Raw genomic sequence first — 24,301 nt, 5'->3', positions numbered from 1 at the left:
CCACTGGGGAAGAGAGGATCCTTCAGGTTACAGGTCTACAAGATCCATTCCCTTCACATAAGAAAATTTACACGGGTCACACCTTTAAACATATGTCATAAACTTATCTTACCATATTTTTTATGAGGAGACAAGGAGGGTTGAATGGACATAATAACCTACAAGCCACTGGTTTCTCGACTGAAGCAAGTAAACAATAGGTTTGACCAAAGCTCAAACTTTTCAAATTGTGCAGGTCCTCTTCTGCAACATAGCTTTTGCAGGTACATTACTAGTTAATTAAATAGTTTTAAATCTTGTTTTTTTAATGTCATGACAGAATGATCTTTACTTCAAACCTAACATGGAGTGGTACATGGCTGTTTTAAACTCATTTTGAAGGGTTTCCTCCGAATGTGAGTGGGAACATATTCCTTTGCAAAGGAGCATCTTGAATATGATGTTTAAGATGAGAGTTATCTTGAAAATGTAATCACACAAAAGCAAAACTATTTTACAGAAAGGAATTTGCAGTTTAAGACCTGTTAGCGTGCTGTGGCTGTCCGAGGCCAAATGCACCATCTATCCAGAGTCCCATAATGAAATATTTCCAGAGCGAAATGACGGGGGCATTTTCTATATTTCCCTTAAAGTATTTAAGGTAATCTGACGTCAACCACCCAGTGCACATCCATCAGCATTCCTCCCCTCCAATTCACCACATATTAAATAATATATAGGGCCCAGAACCCACAGCTATGTGCCCTTCTTTATACATTAGAATATTAAGTATCATGGAACCCCTTCCATGACTCACCTCTTTCCCCATTTTACCCCTTTATACATTTGATATTGTAAGAAAATGGATCATTTGCTAATGAGGTGAGAACCCACTTCAAAGTATAATCACAATCCTTGCCAGGGTGAACCATAGAAAACTTGTGCTTTCCTCTCTGGTCGCTTGACACAAAGGCAGGCTTAACTTAGAGCCAATGTGTAAAGTATTTATGCAGCGCTCAAACAGTAACAACACATGAAAAACCCAAGCCATTCTTGAAAGATATAAAAAAATGTAATTATTAAAATTATACAAAAATGCCAAAAATGGACTTAGTGCAACTGAACTTCTGATTGCATTAAAGTATGAAAGAAAAGTTGTGCCAAAAGCACAAAGCTTCAACAGAGGGTATCTTTTCGCCCTGGAGTGTGTCAAAGTCAAAAGTTAAGGCTGTCTGCAATGGAGCATGGTTCGGATACAGGGACCAGGTGGATCCCAGTGGAACGTTTACCTTCGGCCATAGCATTATTTGTGGAAAAATGTGGCCATCGAGGAATCATCAGTGTCGCAAGCTGCATCTGATGCAGGATGTGTTGACAGCGGGTTGCTAAAGAGCAGGATGCTGGTGCAGTTGTCAGCGAAGGTGGGAAATCTCTGAGTCTGCAAAGTCTGTGCCCATTAAGGCCTCGTAATTGGTGGGTAGTGAAATTCTGCCAGAATAAAGTTGATTCTGATCTGATCTCGTAGGTTTCTGGTCAGTGTTGGTCTCTCCTAAGTTTTCTATGTTCTTACTTAGAAACCTTTCTGAATGTCTGATGTCCTTCAGCGGGACACATCATCAAATTGAACCCGACCTGCAATTCGAGGTCAACAGCTTCTGCTTGAGCTTGAAGGAGGTCCTGATCTCCTGCTGGCTCTTTGGAGGCAAAGTTGGCAAAATGCTTCTAAGTCCCAGCTTGGACAGGAGGAGTACACTCTAATACCAGTCAAGGGTATAGGACCAGGGAGGCACAACTTAGGGGTTAGGACTTACTTCAATATAGTCCAGCACTACTTGGGACCTGGATCCAAAGTAATCTGGTCCAGAATAACTACAGGTATCCTTCTTCTGATGTTCATAGGTCCAGGAGAGTTCTGAGAAGGAAACTGGCGATGTCACTTTTATGCCAAGTGACAGCCTACGGTGGGGGAAACACCTGCCTTCTCTCTAACCAATGGCATAACATTTCCCAGTGGTGACCTTACCCACTTTTACAGCACTTCCTGTGTATTTTACTGTAAAATATTTCAAAAGTGCCCTTCACTGGTCAGAGTTCCCAGTGCCCACCTAGAGGTGTGGCAATGATAATGAGCAAATCGTTCCTTGTGGTCACTCCAAATCAGTTCAGTGGCAGCTCCCCCCTTTCACTGGGTTTCAAACCAAGCTAACTAGGAAGTCAAAGGGAGGTAGTTCAAGGTGTGAGCTACATCTTCCAATGACACAGTAGACACACTTTGAAGGAAGAAAAACACCTCTCCACGTCCAAAACTTTTGTCCATATCGCAACACAGGAGAGCAATCACCAGTCACGTGAAACTGGCAGAAATGCACATTTGGCTATGGCAGGAAAATGTCAACTTTCAAAAAGTGTCATTTTGAAATTAGTTATATGAAATTTGACTTTACAATTACGTTGGATTTTAGATTATTATTACAAAAGTCCTTAAATCATTTTTCTAGGTGCTCTCAAACCTAAGTTAACCATTATGTATTGTTATAATGTAACCCAGGTTTTCCCTATGGGGCAGCCAGCCTAGCTACAGTGAAAAAAGAATGTGTTTTTGTCTGTCAGGACATATAAAACATTAAATATACATGTCCCACTTTTTAAATAATAGGCATTTAGGGCCTATTTTAGTGGTGACTTATGAGTATTAAAATGGAAGGGTTAGGCCTTCCAAACGGTTATATGGCAAGGTTAAAATGACAGTTTAAACTGCCCACTCCGGCTGCAATAGCAGACCTGTAGTAGACATGTCCACAAGTAGCATTTAATTTAAAGGCCCTGGCTACATGTTGTACCACATCCTAGGGACTTAAAAGTAAATTAAATGTGACAATTAGGTATATGCCAATTTTATCATTTTTAAAAGTGAGAGCACAAACACTTTATCACTGGTCAACAGAAGAAAAGCGCAAAGAGTTCTATGGCCAACAAAAACAGGTTCAGGTAGAGAACTCAAAAAACATGTGGCATGCCACTCATAAGATGGTAGATTCCAACAGATATTCTTTAAATACTGAAATGTTCTCTAATTTCCCTCTGCTTTCCATATTTCCTCTCTCCAGATTGTTACCACCTGTGGTACAATCCATCAACATTGATTGAACTCTATTAAGCTCCTTCTCTGGATATGTTAACATATTAGACAGACTGTGAATCTCCCACAATTCCCTTTTTTAGAATGTCCCACCTTTTGCTTTGGAGGCAGAGATGATGCCAAAGAAGGCCATCTCCACCACACTTCACTATGCACAATAGAGACCTCAAGCACCCTGGATAAGATGGAAAAGTGGTACAGCAGCACCCTCCTCTCACCCTTTTGTCCGTTCTATAAGTGTAAAATTAGAAGGAAGCTCAACAACCACCCGCATTTCGGAGGAACAATGCAAATGACTGTATGCTTCTCCAGTTCTAAATCTCAGTACACTCACTTTGGTTTAATACAGGAATAAATGGTATCTCAATTGAGTGGAGGAATTAGAGAGGCGATCAATAAAAGGGCTTAGGGTGTCATGTTTTAGAAATTCATTGCATCATTTCCAACACATTAAAATAGAAGTCTAAACCTGTTTTGCTTTGCTTCAGACTGGTGTCAGAATAATTATTTCCAAAGACTATAAATAAATCTATTCAGATGAGAAGAGTTTGATTGGTCATGATGTTTGTGAGATAAAAGAGGCCAGGCATATATTTCCAGACCTTTCCTTTTCTATTTCTGTGATTTAGAGAATTGTGAAGTAGGAATTTGGTAGGTGCTACTGAGAGATGGTTGAAGCAAACTTGAAAGCAGCTTTCGCTATAAGGATAATAATTTAAGACAAAAAGAGATTTGAAGTCAGGACCGGAGGCAAGATTATGCATAATCCTCACCTCCGGTATCTTAATAGAAATGAAACTTTCCTCAACGAATGCTAGGAAATGTTTCATTCTACACTGGTCGGACAGAATGATGGGAAGGCTGTCCAGCTACCTAGACACTTCTCAACTGAAGGACTGTTCCATTATAGCAATCATTGGCAGTAACATTTTTACATGAATGAACTCTATGATAATACAACTCACAAATCACCAGTCATTTGCCCTTGTTCTCAAATTGTTCTACTTCCAAGGTGGTGATTTGTGCAATTATGCATGTTATATATTTAACTGTCAATACATCAGTGATTGTTGCTGACCTTTTTGAGACTGTCTTTTACAGCTTCTTCTCACTTCAGTGAGCAATATCCTGAGCTTATAAATCAGCCCACTACGCACATGTTTGGGGAAAATATTTTGTTGGACTTGACCCTCTCTGCAGGGTCATCCCCACATTTTTTGCCTTCCAACTCCTTTTTTCTGAATCAATTTTTGGACTCTGCACATTTTACCACTGCTAATCAGTGCCAAAGTGCTTGTGCTCTCTGCTGTAAACATGGTAAAATGGGAAGCGTCCAAGATGGCGTCTGAGTAAGTGGCATCTCCCGGAGCTCCACTGGATTTTTAGGCCCCATTCTGCTACAACTGCAGAGGATGCCCCTCCACACCTGCATCCACTCTTATCTGCCTGCGGGACGTACGTGTGCCTTGCTGGAGGTGCTGCCTGGGCGGTTGGAGTGTGAGCGTTCGGAGCAGGGAGGCTTGTAGGCGCGGAGGAGCCATTCTTGGGGAGGCCAGTGAGTGAACACTGGGTGAGAGGGCACTGCTTTGGGTCGGCCGGCCCAGTGTACCGCGCCTGGCGGTGTATGGTGACCCTCGGGAAGAACAATTGCAAATTATTGTATGCTTTTCCAGTGCCAAAGCCCAGTTCAGCCCAGAGTTATCATGGTATTGTCCTTACTGAGACCCATTTGCTCTAGAGTGACTGGTGGAGACTACACTTTTGCTGGTTTGACCGTCAATATTTCTCCTCAGGGGTTGCCAAGAAGGCTGACCTGGCGATTTTGTTCACTACTCTTTCACTCATTTTGCGGGTAGGGTGGAGCGGGCTTTTATGGAGATACCAGGCAGACTTTTAGCATAGCATGTTTTAATACAGAGCATCAGGTACACTGTAGCCACGGTCCATGCACCCAATGAACTCCAGGAACCATCTCTCAGTGACACTATAGGCCATCTGTTGACCTCAAAAGACAAGGAACTAGTAGTAGGCAGGGATTTTAATATTGCAATGGACACGGGAGAGACAGGTAACCTCACGGGTGGGACAAGTTTGGGGACTCACACAAGGTACTAGACAATGGCAGGCAGATGTGTTACTAATGGATAAATGGCGACATAAATACCCCACAGAGCTGGACTGCACTTTTTTTCAGTTGCCCTTCAGACGTATGCAAGCATTGACTACTTCTTCATGTCCCCAGGGTTAATCCGAGACAAGTCTCAGTGGATATGGCTGCATGTGCTATAAAGATGAGGACATAGAAGATGCTGTCAGGGCTTGTTACAAGACCCTCTATACTGCTGAACCCTGTTCAACTCCGATGTGAGGGCATACCTCTCTCAGACGCCCCCCCCAATGCTAATGTGACAATGTTTACAGCTCTAGATGCAGATATCAAACCACAGGAGGTCCTGGCTGCTATCCAAAAACTACAGCCCAACCAGGTGCCAGGCCCGGATGGCTATAGTACAGAATGTTAGAAGGTCTTTGGCACACAACTGACTCATGTTTTGGCACGACTGTTCAACTCGTTTGGTGAGACAGGCACGGTACCAGACACCATGCACCTAGACACCATTACGGTGATTTCTAAGATGGGCAAGGACCTCAAATGCTGGGCCTCCTACCACCGATCTCCTTGTTAAATGTGGATGTGAAGATCTTTTCAAGCGTTCTGGCCCATAGGCTGACCCCCTACGTTCAGGGGTTGGTTGATCCCCACCAGGCCGGCTTTGTCTCAGAGTGAGGATGTAGTGACAACACGAAACGGCTATGCCACCTCCTGGGTAAGGCACAACGCCTGCAAATACCTGCCCTTGCACTATCGATCTACTCTGAAAAGGCATTTGATCATGTACAGTGGCCCTATTTGCATCTGGTCCTGGAATGTACAGGTCTCAGCTCACACATCCGCAGCTTGGTCAAGTCCTGCTATACATACCCCCAAGCTAGAATGTGTGTGAAAGGAGGGATGTCGGCTCCATTTCCTATAGAGCAGGGAACTAGACATGGATGCCCACTGTCCCCCCTAATTTTCTCACTCTATATGGAGCCTGTTGCAGATCGAATAAGGACCAACCCCCATATAGCGGGCATATGGATTGGAGGGAGGGAGCATAAATTATGCTATATGTGGACAATGTCCTTTTGACCCTCACCTACCCATATATCTCTTTGGTAGCCATCATGATGGTACTGGCCTTGTTTGGGGAGGCCTCTGGCTTTAAGACCAATCTGCAGAAGCTCTCGATCTTTAGCTTGACCATTTCCGAGTCAGTGTCTTACACTGTATAATGGATACATTGCATGGTCAGATGTAAATAGCCTCAGAAAAAAGTCTTCCTCTTGCAGAGCTCTTATTATTTATAATTGTCTGCTTTATTTCGTATGCCAATATGCACTATAGAAGACATAAATGCACTGGTTATATCAGTATCAAAGATATTGGAAAGTGAGGAATAGTGGGGAGATACTCAAAAAGAAACAAGGAGCCGTTATTGACCAAGGACACACGGAATACTTGCGTGAGCTAAGAGTCAAAATAGTGATAAATCCATGGTGTAAAGGGTACCACTTTGAATATTAGTACACTGATCACCCCAACTACCTTAACGGGACCACTCCCCGTTACTATAGACACACTTTTAGAAAGTTGGCATTTTCTTTTCCTAACCGTTTGGTGCCTGCAGTCTGTATCCTGGGTCACATGACTAGGTGTAGCTGGGAGTTGGTTTTTGTGTATTGGTTCCAGACTGTAATACAAAGGGGGAATAGATGTTGGCAATATGGGCCATCTCTGACTTGTTAGGGGGCACAAGTGTCACCTTTCACACTTGCACATCACAAAGGCGCTGTATCAGTACACTCACAAAGGGTTTGATACTAGTGTTTTGTGCTCCCAGTTAAGCTGGAGCCAGGGCAACGAGGAAGGAAATTCCAAGCATCTCTGTGGGTGGACACCTCTAGATAATGGACCCTTGGACCAAACACCTCAGTACACCTCTGGACTTGTAGAAAATACAGAAGACTGCTGTGCTGCCCTGCAAGAAGGACAACTACTCTGCTGCCCTGCAGCCTGAGTGGAAAAGACTGGATCTGCATCTAGAACACAGGGCTACCAGAGTGACTCCAAGGGTTCCATCTTGAACTCAGGACCACCAGAGTGACTCCAAGGGCTAGTTGGATAGCCTCCTGATCATTACCTTAGGGACAGCAAAGACTCCAACCACGTTGGACCCAGCACCTAGAGTTTGTTTGCAAGTGAGTCCTACAGTCCAAGAGACGCCATCCCAGTCCGGGATCCTTGGAAGTGGAACTATAGGTTCTCTGCTAGCCCAGCTGTGGTCCTGTGAGCAGAACTGACACAGTGCAATGCATCTCAACACAGCCACATCAGTACAGCTACTGTGCAATGTATCCCTAAAGCGGGCCTTTGCATCGTAAGCCCCTTGTTGACAGCATCCTCGACAATGATACAGGACTCCACATCGCAGGCACGCAGCTTCCTCAGAACAGTCACTGCACAATGTATCATTAACGAAAGGAGCTCACAATGCTCCACAACCATAATTTAAGGTACTTGGTTCAGCGAACCTATCTTGGTCTCTGTAGTCAGGTCCACGCTCCATCATGGTAGGCCTGATCTTGTGACTTTGTCCCGGTCCAGCTCAGCCAGATAACAACAGTTAGCGTTTTGTGCTTTTAGGCACTATTTTCACTTAAATCTTTAACATTCAATATCTCTGCTTCTACTGATTGGATTTTTGTCAGTTTGGTTTCAAATAATGTATTAAATGTTACTTTATTCATAAAATTAGTGTGGGATTTTTCTTGTGTTGTGCTTTCACTTTATTACTGTTTGAAGTGCTGCCCAAATACTTTACACATTGCCTCTATGTTAAGCCTGACTGCTTTTGTCCCAAGCTACCAGAGGGTTAAAGACAGGTTAATTTGGGGTTTAATTGTATTTCACATGACAGAGATTATGGTTGCTGCTTGAGAAGGGTTTCACCTCTCCTCAACCGGTAACCTTATTTCCTTCAGATTTGTAGCAGCATTGTTTTCCAGTGCACATTCAGCTTTGCAACTCCAGGGCCAATAATGTAATTCCTGCTTTAGCCATGGACCTATGCAACGCTGCCTGAAGAAGAGGGCAATATTATTATCACTGCCCGATGTTTGACTTACCATCTCCTACCTTGTCACAAGCTACGGTGAGTGCACCAAGTTCACCGATCTCTACTTACATTGGCCACCATGTGAGTAGAGAAATTTGATTTTCATTTCTCCACCAAGGAATATTACAATGTGTTTTAAGTGAAATTGATTTGTGATTTGTATTTTTATACTGCTTTGAGATGTGCTCTTTCACTCATAACTGTATTTTGAAAGTAAGAATGTCCTTTTATTTTTCAGTATTTTATTTTATTTGATGCACTCTTGATTTCTATCCTAGACAGCCAAGTTATACTTATGCTTCTTAGATGATAGTAAATCGAGAATCAGATTGCCTAAATCTGTTACACCCTATAGTGAAAAATCCAATATTATATATTCCATTTTCCCAGTTAACGTTTCAGTTTGTCTTTCAAGGATGCATCCACATCAAATGGCTGCATTGTATTTGTTGTCTAATTGTTTAGATTTACATTTTAATTTCTAATTTACATGGTGCAGGATTTAAATACAAATCAGTCTAAGAAGGAAATCATGTGATTTCTTTTTAGAAGTGTACACATCAAAATTATATTTGCAATGAAAATCACAAAGTCGACAGAAACTCGTTTAGTAGAACAGAGATCTTTATGTTCTTTGACTTACCTTTACATTCAGGTTGCTTTCCGGTCCAAGTTCCATTCCCCAGGCATGTTCTTTCTTCTGAACCATGCAGGATGTACCCATTCTCACAGTTAAAATGCACAACACTTCTGGTTTTGAAATCAGTGTCCTCTCTGGAGCCATGAGCCGGAATTCCCGGATCACCACATTGTCCACTTGAATCACCTGGGAATGACAACAGTTAATGAACATGAAAGACAGCGAGAGAAGCTCAAAGACTGAAACAGTCATTATTTGAAACTTTGGGGCTAGACTTCCTTCTCTGAAATGATTAACGTTTTTTCTTTGAATTCACACTTGAATGAGATTAGTTTTAGGTCAGTGTTTTGAAGGAAGACTCTTACAGCCAACTGTTCAAACACAAATGTTGCTCATATTACAATGAAATATGAAAATAGCTGCCCATGCTGTAGAAGGTCCTAACTCTGGTTCCATTATGTGGAAAGGTGAACTAATAATTGTGTGTAACAGAGAGGGCAATAGTCCTGCATGTACAAACGGTAGGAATGAATTTGGTGATGATTATAATACAGCGTATAAAGAAGTTTGAGATTATTTACAATGGTTTTTGATTTGTATCAAAAAGGAGAATGTGTGCCCTTCTAAAGGGGGAAGAGAGTTTTATGAAGTGAACTAAAGTAGAACATTAAAAGTCTGTATAGACTGTAAAGTTCAAATTGCTATTTAGTGAACACAGAAAATAGGCCATTGTTTTGTTTTTTTTGTTTTTTTAATTATCCTCATCCACATTCATGGTTTCTAGCTGCCATGCTCCAAAAGCAGGTAGTGAGGCACATAGAGTACAGTCGTGCTGACTCAGTCGAAACTGGCTGGGACGATAAACGGGTGGTGATAACATATCCCTTCAGCAACATCTGACTCATTTCCAACAAACCAACCTTGTTGCACAAGTGGCAGATGACACCAATAAGCCAGATGCTATCATGGCTAATACCAACAGTTAGTTGGGTATAAGCAAAATGATTGAACCATGGCAGTGTAATCATCGGACCTGGGGAAAAAAAAAATACCCAGGTTCAATTTGACCAGCCCAATAAATGCCAAAAGGCTCTTCTCTCTTTCTTCCCTGCTCTAACCAGGTCTAGTTTCGAGATCTGTACAATAGAGTTACACCAATCGTTAAACGTAGGGGGGGGAAGCATCTTTCCAATGTTTACAGATTTCTCTTCGAGCTGCCAGGATGGAATAAAATAATAAGTTCTTTGTCGGACTACGAGTCTGATCCACAACTCCAAATATGACCATGCAGAGATTAATCCCTACATTGCAGCCCAAGGAAGATGAAAGTTTGCTGCTTATTGAGTCCCAAAAGATCGTCAACTGGGGCAATCAAAGAACATATGAGTATCCGGGGCCTCTTTAAATCCACACCTTGGACAGGCCACAGGGCCTCCAAGAGAAAACTTTGACAACCTCTGTGGGGAGTAGTACGCCCTATGTAGGGTAAAAAGATGGTTTCTACGCAGCCAAGCTGGTTTAACTAAATCCCAAAGGACCCTACAGGAGAATGACCAGAGATCTTTCACATGTATTCCTGGCATTCATTCTCCCCACAGCAACTCTGGGAGAGGGAAGTTACCATCGATCTCTTCTAATATTAAGTTATACCACACAGAGATCTCTTTCTTTGCTGGTGGTTTATCTACCAGAAGGGTTTCGAGTTCACAGCCTCCTCCTAGTGGCAAATTTGTTCGTCGTGCAGATTGAGTGGTAGCAGCTTGAGCCCAGCTCGAAATTTGTAGATATTTAAATCTAGACATGTTGGGCCCCACTTTATTTACTAGATAGTCCCAAGGAAGCAGGGTCCCTTCGCCAAACAAATCTCCCCAGGTTGATATTCCAGCTACTCTCAATGGGAGTGCTAATGCGTCTCTCGCCCAGTTTGGAGCCAAGGGTAGATCCCAAATTGGAGATCTACTAGAATAGTACCCCAAATTAATTGTAGATCTGATCTTTGCCCAAGTTCTTGCCAGGCCATGAAGCACCTTCAAGTTTACTTTTTTTTTTAAACTTGGGATCTCCAAACTTGAAGAGGTAACCTGATTGACCAATTCCCTCGCAGCGTAGGAGAGCCGAGAACATGTTGCCTACTCCCTCATCTGTTGGTGTTTTGAGAAGCATGCGTGAGTGTGAGAGTTGAAACGCCCACGCGTATATCTGTATATCGGGGCCCGCCAGTCCACCCTTCTCCCTACGACACCTGATCTTTTTCCAGGCTATCCTAGGATTTTTGTTTTTCCATAGGAAGGTAGAAATTTCTCCCTGTAACTTTGCCAGTAAAGAAGGGTAAAAAAAAGTGGGATTGTATTAAACAAAAAAGAAACCTTAGGTAGAATTGTCATCTTTACAAGATTCGCTCTTCCCAACAGGGACAAGGGAAGGTGTTGCCAATATCTCATCAGCTTACAACACTCTTTTGCTATTGCTGCAAAGTTTAAAGGGGCAATCTGGGTGATATCTTTGATGATATTCAACCCCAAATAGCGCAAGTTTCCACTAAGATGTTGATTAAAGCCACTAGCATCATCGTTCCAAGTCATTACCTCGGTTTTGGAGGCATTTACCTCGTAACCAGACACCTCCCCAAATTCCAGTGCTATTTTAATTGCTGCAGGAAATGCGGTGCTAATATCCAAGGTCATTATCATGATATCGTCTGCATATAGGGCCACCCTCTTTTCCCCATCCCCGTATAAGAAGGATTTGATGGTATTATCCTCTCTTAATCTCTGCGCGAAGGGCTCTATATATAGATCAAATAAGAGGGGGGATAGAGGGCAGCCCTGCCGTGTGCCTCTAGTTACTGCAAAGGGTTCAGACAGAGCCCCATTAACTAACACGGAGGCTGATGGACAATTATACAGCAATTTCACCGCCCTGCAAAAACCCTCTCCCACGTTGAATTTTCTCAAGGCCCCCGACAGGAAAATCCAATTGACCCTGTCGAAGGCCTTGGTAGCGTCCAACGTGAGGATAGACAAAGGCATAGAATCTTTAATTGCTATATCTATGGCACCTATGAGATCGTACGTGAGTTCGTACAGCTGCCGACCCCTCACAAAGCCCTTCTGATTAAGATGTAAAATGTCAGGGGCCACCAGGGCCAACCTATTTGCTAACAGAGATGCGAAGATTTTGTAATCCGCGTTCAGGATTGATATAGGGCGATACGAACCACAGTTGTTAGCAGGTTTACCTGGTTTCAAGATAAGCGTGATAGACGCGCTATTCCAGGATGTGGGTGGTAAGGCCCCGTCCTGCAGTATGTAGTTAAAGAGTATAACAAGAAAAGGTGATATTTCAGCCGCCAGATTTTTATAAATTTTGGCTGGAAGGCCATCAAGGCCAGCTGCCTTGTTACTCTTGCGTCCCAGGATAGCTGATGTAACCTCTTCCTCTGTAACCTCCCCATCCAAAAAAGCACTCTGTTCTAACGAGAGTGATGGAAGGGAGACACCATCTAGCCAGCTGTCTACATTATCTAGAGTGATGCACCTGTCCTCCTGGTATATCTTTTTAAAGAAGTCCTTAAAAGCTGTTCTAATTTCTATGTCTGAAGAGAGGGTGCCGTTGTTCATGGTTACTGAGGCTATGATGTTTCGAGCCTGGTCTGTTTTGGTCTTCCAGACCAAACGTTTGCCCGCTCCCTCCCCATATTCAAAATGGGATAGTTTACTACTCTCCCATCTTTGGAGGATACGCTGATTCAGGACCATGGCCAATTTCTCTTTCAAAATGCGCAAGTTGTTCTGCAGGGGTGTAGAATCCTGATTAGAGGCGTTGTGCATAGCTTCTATTTCTGCTTGCACTCGACCGAGATCAGATTCAATAGATGCGATTTCTTGGGTATACTGGTTTTTACAGAACACCACCTTATTTTTAATTACCCCTCGAAGAAAAGCTTTGTATGCGTCCCAAACTGTAGAGTGGTCCGCTGAACCAATGTTTAGTTGCATAAACTCTCGGGTATCAGTTTTTATAGATAAGCTATCATCCGATGATGTGAGGAGTGAGCGATCAAAAGACCAAGTTCTAGAAGGCGAAGAAAATATTCCGTGTAGGGTCAATGATACTAAGGAGTGGTCAGACAGATGCGAGGGCAGATAGCGGGCGTGGTTACGAGGAACATGGCGGCAGGTTAGCGGCCGCGGCACTCCGAAGCTCCGTGTCCCGAGCCCCCAGTAGAGAGAGTTCGGAGGGATGATTAAACCATCGCGGTAACCATCGCAGTAATGAGCTCCGCATAACCCGTTTTCGGGACTGCCCTGCAAACGCGGTAAAAACTCTCACTGTGCTATAGGACTACTACTTCATCTTTTTCAAAATGCCCTTCATGAATAGGTCCCTATGTTTTCATGTTATAATAATTGAAAACCAAAGGTAACTTTTCTTTGCAACAATAATATTCATATTTTTTTATATTCATTAAAAAAAAGGATTTCTAAATCTGTTCCGTGGGCCCCTGCCTTTTAGGAAGCTCCCCTAGTGTTCGATGAATACTATGTGCAATGCTTTTTTGTAAGGTAAGTTATTGATACTATGCTTCGACTGCAACTTGTTTTCTTTTTTTCTTGTTTTTTTTTAGACATACTTGAAAAAATACAAATAATTTAATCATTGCATTAACTTGCCAAATTCTGGCTTGCTGGTTCTGTCAGTGCTTAATGTGACAGACATAGGTTTTTTAATAGCTAATTTCTATTTTATAATGAATCCTATATTGTATATTTATGTAATACTATATTTTTTTATTTTTTTGCATTGGAGTGCTCCCGGTGCGCGTACCGGTGAGCGTCCCGTTAGCGCTATTGCCGCGAACGAAAACATCATCGTGACGTATCGCGTAGCCACATGATGCGTCTTATGACGCACAGCGTAAGCGCACCCGGAAGCGCTTACGATCGCGCAACGTAAGCGCCGCCGGGCGCGCTCCGGGGCGCGCACCGGGGAGCGCAGCGTAAGCGCGTCGGGTCATGTGACCTGAACATAACACTTTTCATTGGTTGATAAAAAATTTTTTTTTACAAAGAATGAAATCCCCACCCATTTCCTTCACTTCTTCTTTCACTTTTGTGACTGCAAGACCTGCCTTTTTGCTGTCGGATCTTTGTGGGAATAAAATCTTGGATTATCATAGCTGCCAGACCATCCAGCAGTGAAGATGACTCCAATAAATTTCTTGATGAAGAGGCTCCTCAGCCGAAAGTAAAAGAACACTTTATTTGGAAGTTTTTTTCTATTCCTGATGACAAGAAGAAAGTAAATGCTCCAAAAGTGGAGTGCAGGATTTGTCACACTGTCTATCAGGGGGTGACCCCACTAAGAAATATTAATTTGGTAACTCCACAATGATTCGCCATGTGGAGAGGAGGCACCCCCAGAATTTTGCCCGGGAAAGTGTCAGGGCTCTGGCACAAGAGGCTCCCAGTGATGGGGCCTCTACTTCAACCGGAGGACAAACTGCATCAGGGAGGGAGCAATCATAAGAGCAGATTCCCAACATCCAGCCTGCTTTTAATAAAGGCGTTATTAAATGCAGATATTGCGATAAGTTACTTTGCTATGGGGAACAAAGTGTTCTGCTCATGGTTCGAGCATTGGATAATCATCGCTGCCGTTTCCAGCCCTAATTTTGTTATGTTTTTTTGCTCCTGTTGAGCAGTTTCCCATTCCCTGTTTTTGTTTTTGTTGTAAAAAAAGAAAAAAAGAAGAAAAAAAAAAGTTCTTTTCAGAACTACCTCCAATTCCCATCATAGAGCTGTGTTCTTAAAAAATATATTTATTTAATCATGCAGACCCATGGTACGCTCCCCGGTACGCTCCCCCCGCGAAAATCGAATTTTTTTTTTTTCCCCCACGGGGCCCTTTTATAGCCCCCACATCAAACCTATGGGGTCAGGGGGGGTCTACCCTGCCCCCCTATGGTCATTTCCCCCTTTGCTTTTGCCACCTCTTGTGTCTCGATCCTACCGAGACACAAGATGGCAGCCGCTCCGGACTGTTTGGAATGTTGACAGACATCCGAGAGCTAATCAGCTTTCTGCTCGCGTACTCGTGTAGCGCGCCAGGTGCGCGCCCCGGTGCGCGTACCGGGGCGCGCATATGGATATATATATTTTTTTAACCTAAATTACTCAAAATCCTCTGGAGCACATTTCTTGAGACATAGCAAAGGCACATCGGGCTACCAGTCCCTACAATTTTGCCAAGTTTGGTGGGAATCCATTCAGCCGTTCGGGCTAAAAGTGAGTCCAACCGCCCTATGGAAATTAACATGGGGAAAACACGTTTTGGGACCCCCCTTTTATCTCGGCCCCCGCTTGACGAATTCCCCCCAAACTTTCAGGGAAGAAGCAGAGCGGAGCGGGCCATCTTCTTTGAGAAATTCGCGAAGATTCGTCCACCGGCGCCAAAGTTATTCCCAATAGAATGTTGCGGATTTCCTATGGAAAACAATCCTAACTATATATATATATATATATATATATATATATATATATATATATATATATATATATATATATATATATATATATATATATTTGCTGTTTTTCAAGGACTTGGGCTTCAATATTTCTTTCTGTGTGTGATGTAAAAGTGACAGGGTGCTCAATGCCTGTGCAGAACAAAGCCGCCCTGCAGGGATGGGGGCTCCCAGCAAAGTGGAGAATTTTGTTTGGATCTGTGCATAGATCATTTGGTGATCATGTCTCGCTCGCCCCTACCTGCAAAGATGATGGAGTTTTTCTGGTTATATTGCACGGAGGTGTGAAAGGGAGACTGGAGGAGAAGTGTCTCCTCTAACTATTTTCCTGGAAAATATGTGTTTTATGGAGATGATGGATGCATTTATCTCAAGGACAACAGCATGTATAAAAGATGCCGTTCTGCAACTCTTGACTAATGTGACTATTTAATATGCGCACTTGAACAATATTGTCTTGTGAAATCTTTTAACCTGTTCGATGCGTCGGACTGTCACCGTGGGCGTGTGCAGAGGACGGCCGGGGGCCGATCGAATCACGCCCACTCATTATTTCTCCCGCACCGCGGCGGAATTCGCACCGTGGTCAACGAGTTAAACGCTAATAAGCACAATATAAATTGCAACTTTACAAGTCAGTGAAAGTACTTTACATTTCATGTGCATTACGGGATATAGAGGCTTAAATGAAAAGTCACATGATGGCCGTGGGATTTAAGGCCTACCAGATTCTAAGTAAGACTGTGCTCACCTGTGACCATGGCTGACTAACAGCTGAAATGCGTAAGGAAAGTGAGAGAATGCAGCCTCCCAGAGTGTAATCAAAAGGCGGTTTTTCAAGGACTTGGGCTTCGATATTTCTTTCTGTGTGTGTGGTAAAAGTGACAGGGTGCTCCATGCCTGTCGAGAACGAAGCCGATAATTTGTTCAAAATTCCATGCATGTGGGAAGATATAGTCTATTAGGCATAGTTGATAACCTATTTTAAATGTGTAAATTGCTGGCCGATTGGCCTCCATTCTTCCATTTATAGCAGACTAGGCCCGTTGATCCCAGAAATTTCCCTAGTCCATATCTCGTGCTGCGAGATCAACGTTAGGGAAGCTGGTAGTGTTTATAATATATGAGGAACGGATCTCTTTACACCATGGATCAACTCTGCAGGGGTCTAATTTGTGGTGCAAGTCTCCCATTAGGATGAATAAGTCTTCTGGTATAAGTCAGTCATGACCTGTATATCTTCTTTGAACCTTTCCAGTTCTGACTTATATTCAACATCTCTGTCCCCAGTATATAAGCATTTGCTATGACTAGCGGACCAGCTTCACCTGAACTGTACTGGATTTGACCAGGTACGTTGTGGGAACTGTAGTTCAAATCCCCAAGAGGCTAATCAGACCTTCTGGACCATTGGCTAGTGTTCTGGACCCTCAAAGGACCTTTCAGAAGAAGTTATGAATGATTTGGAACTTTTGGGCAACTTTTTGGTTAAACCTAAATAAGTCCGCTGACCTCAATGACGAGAGTTCAGTAGCCCTGGGAGGTAAACTCCACTCTGCTGGTGAAGTCACTTGTAGCCTGGCCAGAGGTCAAGCTAGCAGAGACATCCTCTGGGACTGATGAAGCACCAGAGATGGAAGGGCAGGGGGAGGTTGACCCCTCCACCCCCAGGAGGAAGAGGATGAACAACTGTCCAATTACTCAGGAACTGGGGTCCTGTCTAAAGCTAATGGGAGGAGAGGATCCACCACAGAAAGAGTAGAACTGTCCCTCAGGGAGTGAAAACTTGAGGCCCAGTCAGCCTACATAGCTTTGAAGTGAGAAAGCAAAAGACACACAATTGATGGATGGAATGCAGAACAAATCAAAACATTTACCCTAGTCAAGAGATCAGGGTTAAATCCATCATTTTTTTGCTCACCATGCCACCCCAGTTTAGAACTGGCCAAATGTAAATCAGTCTTGACTCTGTGCCTCATAGGAACAGTCCAGCCTGAACTGCCAAGCCAGGTCCTCACTGGACCGGAAACATCCAATTAGGACCGGTTTCGGGATTTCACACCTCATCAGCCAGAATAGCTTGACTCCAGTGGCATGGAGAGCACGGGACTTACGTCTGGGCATACCCATGCAACTCGGGGTGACAAATATAAAAACAACAACTGATGGACAGAATGCAGAACAATATCATACATTCACCCCAGTACAGGGATCTGGGCCTAAATTCATTCGTACAAAACCAGAGAAATGTGGCTGTTATAGTTGGTTGAGCTAACTATAACTCATGCCCCCACAATGCACTGCTGATGATGTCACATATTACATCATTCATTATATAGTCAGTGACATCACTGATGACATCTCAAATGTCATCACTGATGACATCATCCTGTGACTGTGTTCTTGGAAAGTTTTAATATGTTAATATATATATGGCAAGGTGTATTGAAGTATGAGTGGGTGTATGAGTGTCTGAATAGATGATTTAGTAAGTGCATGATTGACTGTATAAGTGAGTGATTAAATAAGTCTTACTGAATGCATGGGTTAGTGAGAAACTGTGTAAATGGCTGTACTAGTTTCTCAGTTGATGGGTAAGCGACTGCATGGGTTGGTGAGTAGCTACATTAGTATCTATATGGGTTATTGATTGGTTGTCTAAGTGTCTGTATGGGTGCCTGAGTGTCTGTGTGGTGGGTGTATGACTGTGGATAGATGTGTGAGTGGGTATTTCACTGGGTGTATGGGTTCAATAATGTATCAGTGAAGGGCTGTATGGGTGTGTGAGTGTGTGTATGGGTGTGTTGGTGAGTGAATGGATGTCTCAATGGAACATGTGTGAGTAACTACATATGTCAAAGGTAGTATATGTGAGTGTTGGAGTAATAAATCTCTACATGTGAGAGTGAGTGACTGTGAGAGTCGCTGTATGGATGAGTGTGTGCTTGTATCAGTGATTGTATAAGAGAGTAAGTATGAATAAGTGAGATGAGGTGGTGTGTGCATAGCTGTATAGGTGACTAAATGGGAGTGTGAATTATTCTTTGCGTGATTGACTAGGTGTGTGAGTAACTCTATAGATGAGTGGCGATGTGTGAGTGTCTGTATAGGTGTATGAGTGCAAATGATAATGCTGTATTGCTAAGTGACTGCATGTATGAGTGACTGTATGGATGAATGAGTGGATGTGTGTATAGACCTAGGAATCAGTGAGTGGGAATGTAGTAACTGGTATTGGTGTGTCTATGGTTTCGAAAATGGTAGTCTGTATTTTAGAGTGCGTGTATCAAAGGTTTTATGAGGGTGTGAGGAAGTGCATCAGATAATCATGTCGATGATGTCATTTGAGATGTCATCAGTGATGTCACTGACCATATCAGGAATGATGTAATATATGACGTCATCAGCAGTGCATTACGGGGGCGCACGTTATAGTTAGCTCAACTAACTATAACGGCCAAATTTCTCTGGTTTTGTATGAGTGAAATGTTCAACTTACTATAACATCCCTGAAACCTGTGGGTTTATCAGTGAATTGCTATGTTTTTTTAAATGCTAATTTCTAACTATAACGTCCCTGAAACCTATGGTTTTTTCAGTGATTTTCAAAGGTTTTTTAAATGCTAATTTCTAACTATGCCTACAGAGGTAGGGCATGTGAAGAAAGGAAGAAAGGCACAGAAAGAAGAAAAAGAAAAGCAGAAAGAGACAACAGAAGTCCAGAAAGACAAAGAAAAGTGCAGAAAGAAGTAAGAGTTATGCAGAACGAACTGACAGAGGTGCAGAAAGAGGCATTGTTTCAAAGTCATCCTGTGACCCCAACTTTTTACTGACTGGTACTGGTGGTAACTGACTAACCAGGCCCGAAGCCAGTGCTATGCTGAAAGACAATTAGAATACAATGAAAACACCTACATACACTAGGGTGCACTATGGGTTGGGGTATCCCTGTGATTGGCATGATCTCCCCTGTAAGGCCCTAGTATATAATAAGGCAGGGGGATTAAAACTACCTCTAAATCAGAGGTGCAGAAAAAGGCAAGAAAGGTGCATAAACAGGCAGGAAAGGTGCAGAAACAGGGAACAGGGGTGCAGAGTGAGGCAAGTTAGGAGCAGAAAGAAGTAAGAGCAGTGCAGAAAGAACCAACAGAGGTGCAAAAAGAGGCAAGAGAGGTGCAGAAAGAAGCAAGTGAAGGGCAGAAAGAGGTAACAGAGGTACAGAAGGACACAAGAGAGGTACAGAAACAAGCAAGCGAAATGAAATGCAGAAAGAAGCAAGAGAATTCCTGAAAGAAGCAACAGAGGTGCAGAAAGAAGCAGGAGCAGTGCAGAAAGAACCAACACATGTGCTGAACAAGGCAACACAGGTGCAGAAGAAGGCAGGAGGAGTGCAGAAAGAAGGAAGAAGAGTGCAGAAAGAAGCAAAAGAGGTGCTGAAAGAAGCACAATGGGTGCAGAAAGAAGGAAGAGAAGTGCAGAAAGAAGCAACAGAGGTGCTGAAAGAGGTACAAAGGGTACAGATGGAGGCAAGATAAGTACAGAAAGAAGCAACAGAGGTACAGAAAGAGGCAAGAGTGGTACAGAAAGAGGGAAGAGAGGAGTAGAAAGAGGCAAGAGAGTTGGACAAATAGGGAAGAGGGGTGCAGAAAAAGGGAACCGGGGTGTAGAAAAAAAGCAACAGAGGTGCAGAAAGAGACATTAGATCTGCAGAAAAAAAGCAACAGAGGTGCTCAAAGAGGCAAGTGAGGTGGAGAAAGAAGCAAGAGAGGTGCAACAAGAGGCAATAGAACTAATGGAAGAGGCAAGAGGGGTACAGAAAGATGGAAGAGAAGTTCAGAAAGAAGTAACAGAGATGCTAAAAGAGGCAAAATGGGTGCAGAAAAAGGCAAGAGGGGTGCACATAGAGGCAATAGAGGTACGGAAAGAGGCTGGAGGGGTGCAAAAATAAGGAAGAGAAGTGCAGAAAAAGGCAATGGAACTACAGGAAGAGGCAAGAGGGGTGTAGAAAGATGAAAGAAAAATTCAGACAAAAGCAACAGAGGTGCTGAAAGAGGCAAAAGGGGTATAGAAAAGGGTACGAGGGGTACACACAGAGGCAACGAGAGGTACAGAAAGAGGCCAGAGGGGTGCAGAAATAAGGAAAAGAAGTACAGAAAGAGGCAGGAGAATTGCTGAAAAAAGCAAGAGAGGTTTAGAAAGAAGCAAGAGAGGTGCAGAAAGAGACAGGGGAGGTGCAGAAAGAAGCAGAAGCAGTGCAGAAAGAACCAACTGAGGTGCAAAAAGAGCCACGAGGGCTGAAGAAAAAAGGGAGAGGAGTGCAGAAAGATGCAACAGAGGTGCTGAAAGAGGTACGAAGGGTGCAGATAGAGGCAAGAGAAGTGCAGAAAGAGGCAATAGATCTGCAGAAAATAGCAGCAGAGGTGCTATAAGAGGCAAGTGAGGTGCAGAAAGAAGCAAGAGAGGTGCAGAAAGAGGCAAAAGAACTACAGGAAGAGGCAAGAGGGGTACAGAAATATGGAAGAGAAGTGCAGAAAAAAGCAACAGAGTGCTGAAAGAGGCAAAGGGGTGCACAAAAGGGTAAGAGGGGTGCACACAGAGGCAACAGAGGTACAGAAAGAGGCTGGAGTGGTGCAGAAAGAAGGAAAAGAAGTGCAAAAAGAGGCAAGAGAATTGCTGAAAGAAGCAACAGAGGTTTAGAAAGAAGCAAGAGAAGTACAGAAAGAGGCAACTGAGGTGCAGAAAGATGCAAGTGCAGTGCCAAAATAACCAACAGAGGTGCAAAAAGAGGCAAAAGGGGTGCAGACAAAAGGTAGGAGAGGTGCATAAAGAGGTAAGAGAAGTGCAGAAAGAGGCAAGTGAGGTGCAGAAAGAGACATTAGATCTGCAGAAAAAAAGCAACAGAGGTGCTCAAAGAGGCAAGTGAGGTGGAGAAAGAAGCAAGAGAGGTGCAACAAGAGGCAATAGAACTAATGGAAGAGGCAAGAGGGGTACAGAAAGATGGAAGAGAAGTTCAGAAAGAAGTAACAGAGATGCTAAAAGAGGCAAAATGGGTGCAGAAAAAGGCAAGAGGGGTGCACATAGAGGCAATAGAGGTACGGAAAGAGGCTGGAGGGGTGCAAAAATAAGGAAGAGAAGTGCAGAAAAAGGCAATGGAACTACAGGAAGAGGCAAGAGGGGTGTAGAAAGATGAAAGAAAAATTCAGACAAAAGCAACAGAGGTGCTGAAAGAGGCAAAAGGGGTATAGAAAAGGGTACGAGGGGTACACACAGAGGCAACGAGAGGTACAGAAAGAGGCCAGAGGGGTGCAGAAATAAGGAAAAGAAGTACAGAAAGAGGCAGGAGAATTGCTGAAAAAAGCAAGAGAGGTTTAGAAAGAAGCAAGAGAGGTGCAGAAAGAGACAGGGGAGGTGCAGAAAGAAGCAGAAGCAGTGCAGAAAGAACCAACTGAGGTGCAAAAAGAGCCACGAGGGCTGAAGAAAAAAGGGAGAGGAGTGCAGAAAGATGCAACAGAGGTGCTGAAAGAGGTACGAAGGGTGCAGATAGAGGCAAGAGAAGTGCAGAAAGAGGCAATAGATCTGCAGAAAATAGCAGCAGAGGTGCTATAAGAGGCAAGTGAGGTGCAGAAAGAAGCAAGAGAGGTGCAGAAAGAGGCAAAAGAACTACAGGAAGAGGCAAGAGGGGTACAGAAATATGGAAGAGAAGTGCAGAAAAAAGCAACAGAGTGCTGAAAGAGGCAAAGGGGTGCACAAAAGGGTAAGAGGGGTGCACACAGAGGCAACAGAGGTACAGAAAGAGGCTGGAGTGGTGCAGAAAGAAGGAAAAGAAGTGCAAAAAGAGGCAAGAGAATTGCTGAAAGAAGCAACAGAGGTTTAGAAAGAAGCAAGAGAAGTACAGAAAGAGGCAACTGAGGTGCAGAAAGATGCAAGTGCAGTGCCAAAATAACCAACAGAGGTGCAAAAAGAGGCAAAAGGGGTGCAGACAAAAGGTAGGAGAGGTGCATAAAGAGGTAAGAGAAGTGCAGAAAGAGGCAAGTGAGGTGCAGAAAGAAGCAAGAGCAGTGCAGAAAGAACCAACACAGGTGATGAACGAGACAACAGAAGTGCAGAAGGAGGCACAAGGGGTGCAGAAAAAAGAAAGAAGAGTGCAGAAAGAAGCAACAGAGGTGCTGAAAGAGGGAAGAGAGGTGTAGAAAGAGGAAAGACAGTTGCACTAATAGGGAATATGGGTGCAGAAAGAGGCAGAAGGGTTTCAGAAAGAATTAACAGAGGTGCAGAAAGAGGCAAGAGAGGTGCAGAAACACGAAAGCAAACTGAAGAAAGAGGCAACAGAGGTGCAGGAAGACACAAAAGATGTGTAGAAAGAAGCAACAGAAGTGCAAAAAGAGCTAAGAGAATTGCTGAAAGAAGCAAAGGAGGTGTAGAAAGAAGCAAGAGAAGTGCAGAAAGAACCAACAGAGGTGCAAAAAGAGGCAAAAGGGGTGTAGAAAACGGTATGAGGGGTGCACAAAGAGGCAAGAGAGGTACAGAAAGAGGCTAGAATGGTGTGGAAAGAAGGAAGAGAAGTGCAGGAAGAGGTAAGAGAATTGCTGAAAGAAGCAACAGAGGTGCTGAAAGAAGCGAGAAGGGTAAAGAAACAGCAAGAGAAGTGCAGAAAGAGGCAGGAAAGGTGCACAAACAGGGAACAGGGCTGCAGAAAGAGGCAGGAAATGTACAGAAAGAGAAAAGAAGGGTGCAGAAAGGGGCAAGAGATCTGCAGAAAAAAGCAACAGAGGTGCTGAAAGACGCAAGTGAGGTGCAGAAAGAGGTAAGAGATCTGCCGAAACAAGCAACAGAGGTGGTGAAAGAGGCAAGTGAGGTGCAGAAAGAAGCAAGAGAGTTGCAGAAAGAGGTAAGAGGGATGCTGCAAGAGCAGTGCAAAAAGAACCAAGAAAAGTACAAAAAAGAAGCAACAGAGGTGCAAAAGGAGGCATGAGAGTTGCAGAAAGAAGGAAGAGAAGTGCACAAAAGAAGCAACTGAGGTACAGAAAGAGGCAAGAGTGCTGCAGAAAGAGGGAAGAGAGGTGTAGAAAGAGGCAAGAGAGTTGCACAAAAAGGGAAGAGGGGTGCAGAAAGAGGCAAGCGAGGTGCAGAAACAAGCAAGAGAAGTGCCAAAAGAGGCAAGAGAATTGCTGAAAGAAGTAACAGAGGTTTAGAAAGAAGCAAGAGAAGTACAGAAAGAGGCAAGTGAGGTGCAGAAAGAAGCAAGAGCTGTGCAGAAAGAACCAACAGAGGTGCACAAAGACCCAAGAGAGGTACATAAAGAGGCAGGAGGGGTGTAAAAAGAAGGAAGAGAAGTGAAGAAAGAGGCAAATGAATTTCTGAAGAAGCAACATAAGTGTAGAAAGAAGCAAGAGGAGTGCAGAAAGAGTTAGGAGAGGTGCACAAAGAGGCAAGAGAGGTACAGAAAAAGGTAGGAGGGGTACAAGAAGAAGGAAGACAAGCGCAGAAAAAGGTAAGAGAATTGCTGAAAGAAGCAACAGAGGTATAGAAAGAGGCAAGAGTAGTGTAGAAAGAGGCAAGTGACGTGCAGAAAGAAGCAAGAGCTGTGCAGAAAGAACCAACAGAGGTGCTGAAAGAGGCAACAGAGGTGCAGAAGGAGGCACAAGAGGTGCAGAAAGAAGGAAGTGGAGTGCAGAAAGAAGCAACAGAGGTGCTGAAAGAAGCACGAGGGGTGCAGAAAAAGGAAGAGAAGTGCAGAAACAAGCAACAGATGTACTGAAAGTGGCACTAAGGGTGCAGAAAGAGGAAAGAAAAGTGTA

At 43.5% G+C, this 24,301-nt stretch overlaps 1 protein-coding gene across 1 annotated transcript in view; it reads right to left on the bottom strand.

The window, feature by feature from the left end:
• CSMD3 (CUB and Sushi multiple domains 3) overlaps nucleotides 1–24,301 on the bottom strand; it is a 3,006,114-nt gene that overhangs the window by 203,165 nt on the left and 2,778,648 nt on the right. The window contains exon 58 of the mRNA XM_078686868.1: nucleotides 8,981–9,163. Within this exon, the coding sequence (XP_078542994.1) occupies nucleotides 8,981–9,163 (183 nt within the window). The remainder of the gene's footprint in view (nucleotides 1–8,980; nucleotides 9,164–24,301) is intronic.

This window comes from Lissotriton helveticus, chromosome 4_1, assembly GCF_964261635.1.
Source record: "Lissotriton helveticus chromosome 4_1, aLisHel1.1, whole genome shotgun sequence".
NCBI lineage: Eukaryota > Metazoa > Chordata > Amphibia > Caudata > Salamandridae > Lissotriton > Lissotriton helveticus.
The sequence above is the reverse complement of the archived record's forward strand: the minus strand, read 5'-3'. Positions and strand labels throughout refer to the sequence as shown.